This window comes from Pygoscelis adeliae, unplaced genomic scaffold (genome assembly GCF_000699105.1).
Source record: "Pygoscelis adeliae isolate BGI_AS28 unplaced genomic scaffold, ASM69910v1 Scaffold45, whole genome shotgun sequence".
Lineage (NCBI taxonomy): Eukaryota > Metazoa > Chordata > Aves > Sphenisciformes > Spheniscidae > Pygoscelis > Pygoscelis adeliae.
Window position 1 is genome coordinate 13,569,485 of NW_008825114.1, and position 1,644 is coordinate 13,571,128.

Genomic DNA, 1,644 nt, shown 5'->3' on the forward strand with positions numbered 1-1,644 from the left:
TGCACTGGTCACTGTGCAAAATTCCTGAACTGTGAACAGACATTATTTATTTTCACCTAGTACTGTGGAAAAACCATATAATCCTCAGAAGCAAGAAACAAGTGCAACAATTCATACATCACTTTTCCATTTTTAATTTAGTAATTATTGAATGGTTCCAGAGCAGGCACTACATTACTTCAAACACAGTCAAGTATCTTTGAAATAATGTTGAAAAATAACCTCTTCACCTTAGTGTACACACGCGCATATACACACACATACACAAATTAATTTAGAAAATCTGTACATACATATTTTTCAGGAAGCAACTCAAAAAACCATACCACAAAGAATTAGTTTCTGTACTCTTGACACACCACAAATTATAATCCAATTTTCTGAAGACAGGGTTTAAGGACACAAAATGCCATGCGGTGCTATTTAGTAGAAAATGAACCGGTAAATAGATTTAGCTACTTAGTGCTAAAAGAAAACACAGAACTTAAATAAAACAAATGCCAATTCATCAGAAAGATTTATTGTCCTTGAGCTAGGCAGGCCCCAGTTATTTGTGTTTCCTTAAGCTTATCCCCTTGGTAGACAAAAGCGAAGAATTATTTAACTATGAAAATCCAGGATACTTAATTTCCTATTACTGGCTGCAAAGATGGTTCAAGAAAGGAGTATCCTTGTTGAATCTGAGTCTGAAAGTCCATCTTCTTGATTAAGTGCCTCATAATCACCCGCATTATCAGCTACTTCAATGTCTTGATCATCATTACTCTCTGCACTGTAATCAACTTCTTCAAGGAAGCGAGGCTCATCTTCATCCAAAACGTATGTAGTGGGGCTATAATGAACAAGAAGTTGCATGAATCGTTAAAAGTTTTATTTGGAACAATACATTCAGATCATGCTCTGTTCCTATCCTGACATACAATAATCCAAAAATTACCTCAGGAAAGGGGCTGTTTACCTGAAATAGTATCAATTTTTTAATTGGATGTAAAACAACTAGGAGCCAAAACCATGTTTGTAAGACCCTGAACTAATCAGTCAGTCATACACAACTCATTATCCAAATGTGCCATGACCAATTTGCTACACATTATAGACCTACACTAATGGCCTGTAAGAACTTCACAGAATTATAGCAGTACAGAAGTTGTTGCAGAAGGATTGTTGTGGGTTTGTGTGGCAAGGTTTTGGTAGCAGGGGGGCTACAGGGGTGGCTTCTATGAGAAGCTGCTAGAAGCTTCCACTATGTCTGATAAAGCCAATGCCAGCCGGCTCCAAGACGGACCTGCCACTGGCCAAGGCCAAGCCCATCAGCGATAGTGGTAGCGCCACTGTGAGAACATATTTAAGAATGGGAAAAAAAAACCCTGCGCAACGGCAATTGCAGCAGGAGAGAGGAGTGATAGTATGTGAGAGAAACAACTCTGCAGACACCAAGGTCAGTGAGGAAGGAGGGGGAGGAGGTGCTCCAGGCGCCAGAGCAGAGGTTCCCCTGCAGCCCGTGGTAAAGACCATGGTGAGGCAGGCTGTCCCCCTGCAGCCCATGGAGGTCCACAGTGGAGCAGATATCCACCTGCTGCCTGTGGAGTACCCCACACCGGAGGAGGTGGATGTGCCCGAAGGAGGCTGTGACACCATGGGAAG

The 1,644-nt window shown here is 41.7% G+C and overlaps 1 protein-coding gene across 1 annotated transcript in view; it reads right to left on the bottom strand.

Moving 5' to 3' along the window:
• Window positions 1-110: 110 nt before the first annotated feature.
• Window positions 111-1,644, bottom strand: part of AGTPBP1 (ATP/GTP binding protein 1) — a 59,007-nt gene continuing 57,473 nt past the window's right edge. The window contains exon 26 of the mRNA XM_009328122.1: window positions 111-832. Within this exon, the coding sequence (XP_009326397.1) occupies window positions 655-832 (178 nt within the window). The 3' untranslated portion in view covers window positions 111-654. The remainder of the gene's footprint in view (window positions 833-1,644) is intronic.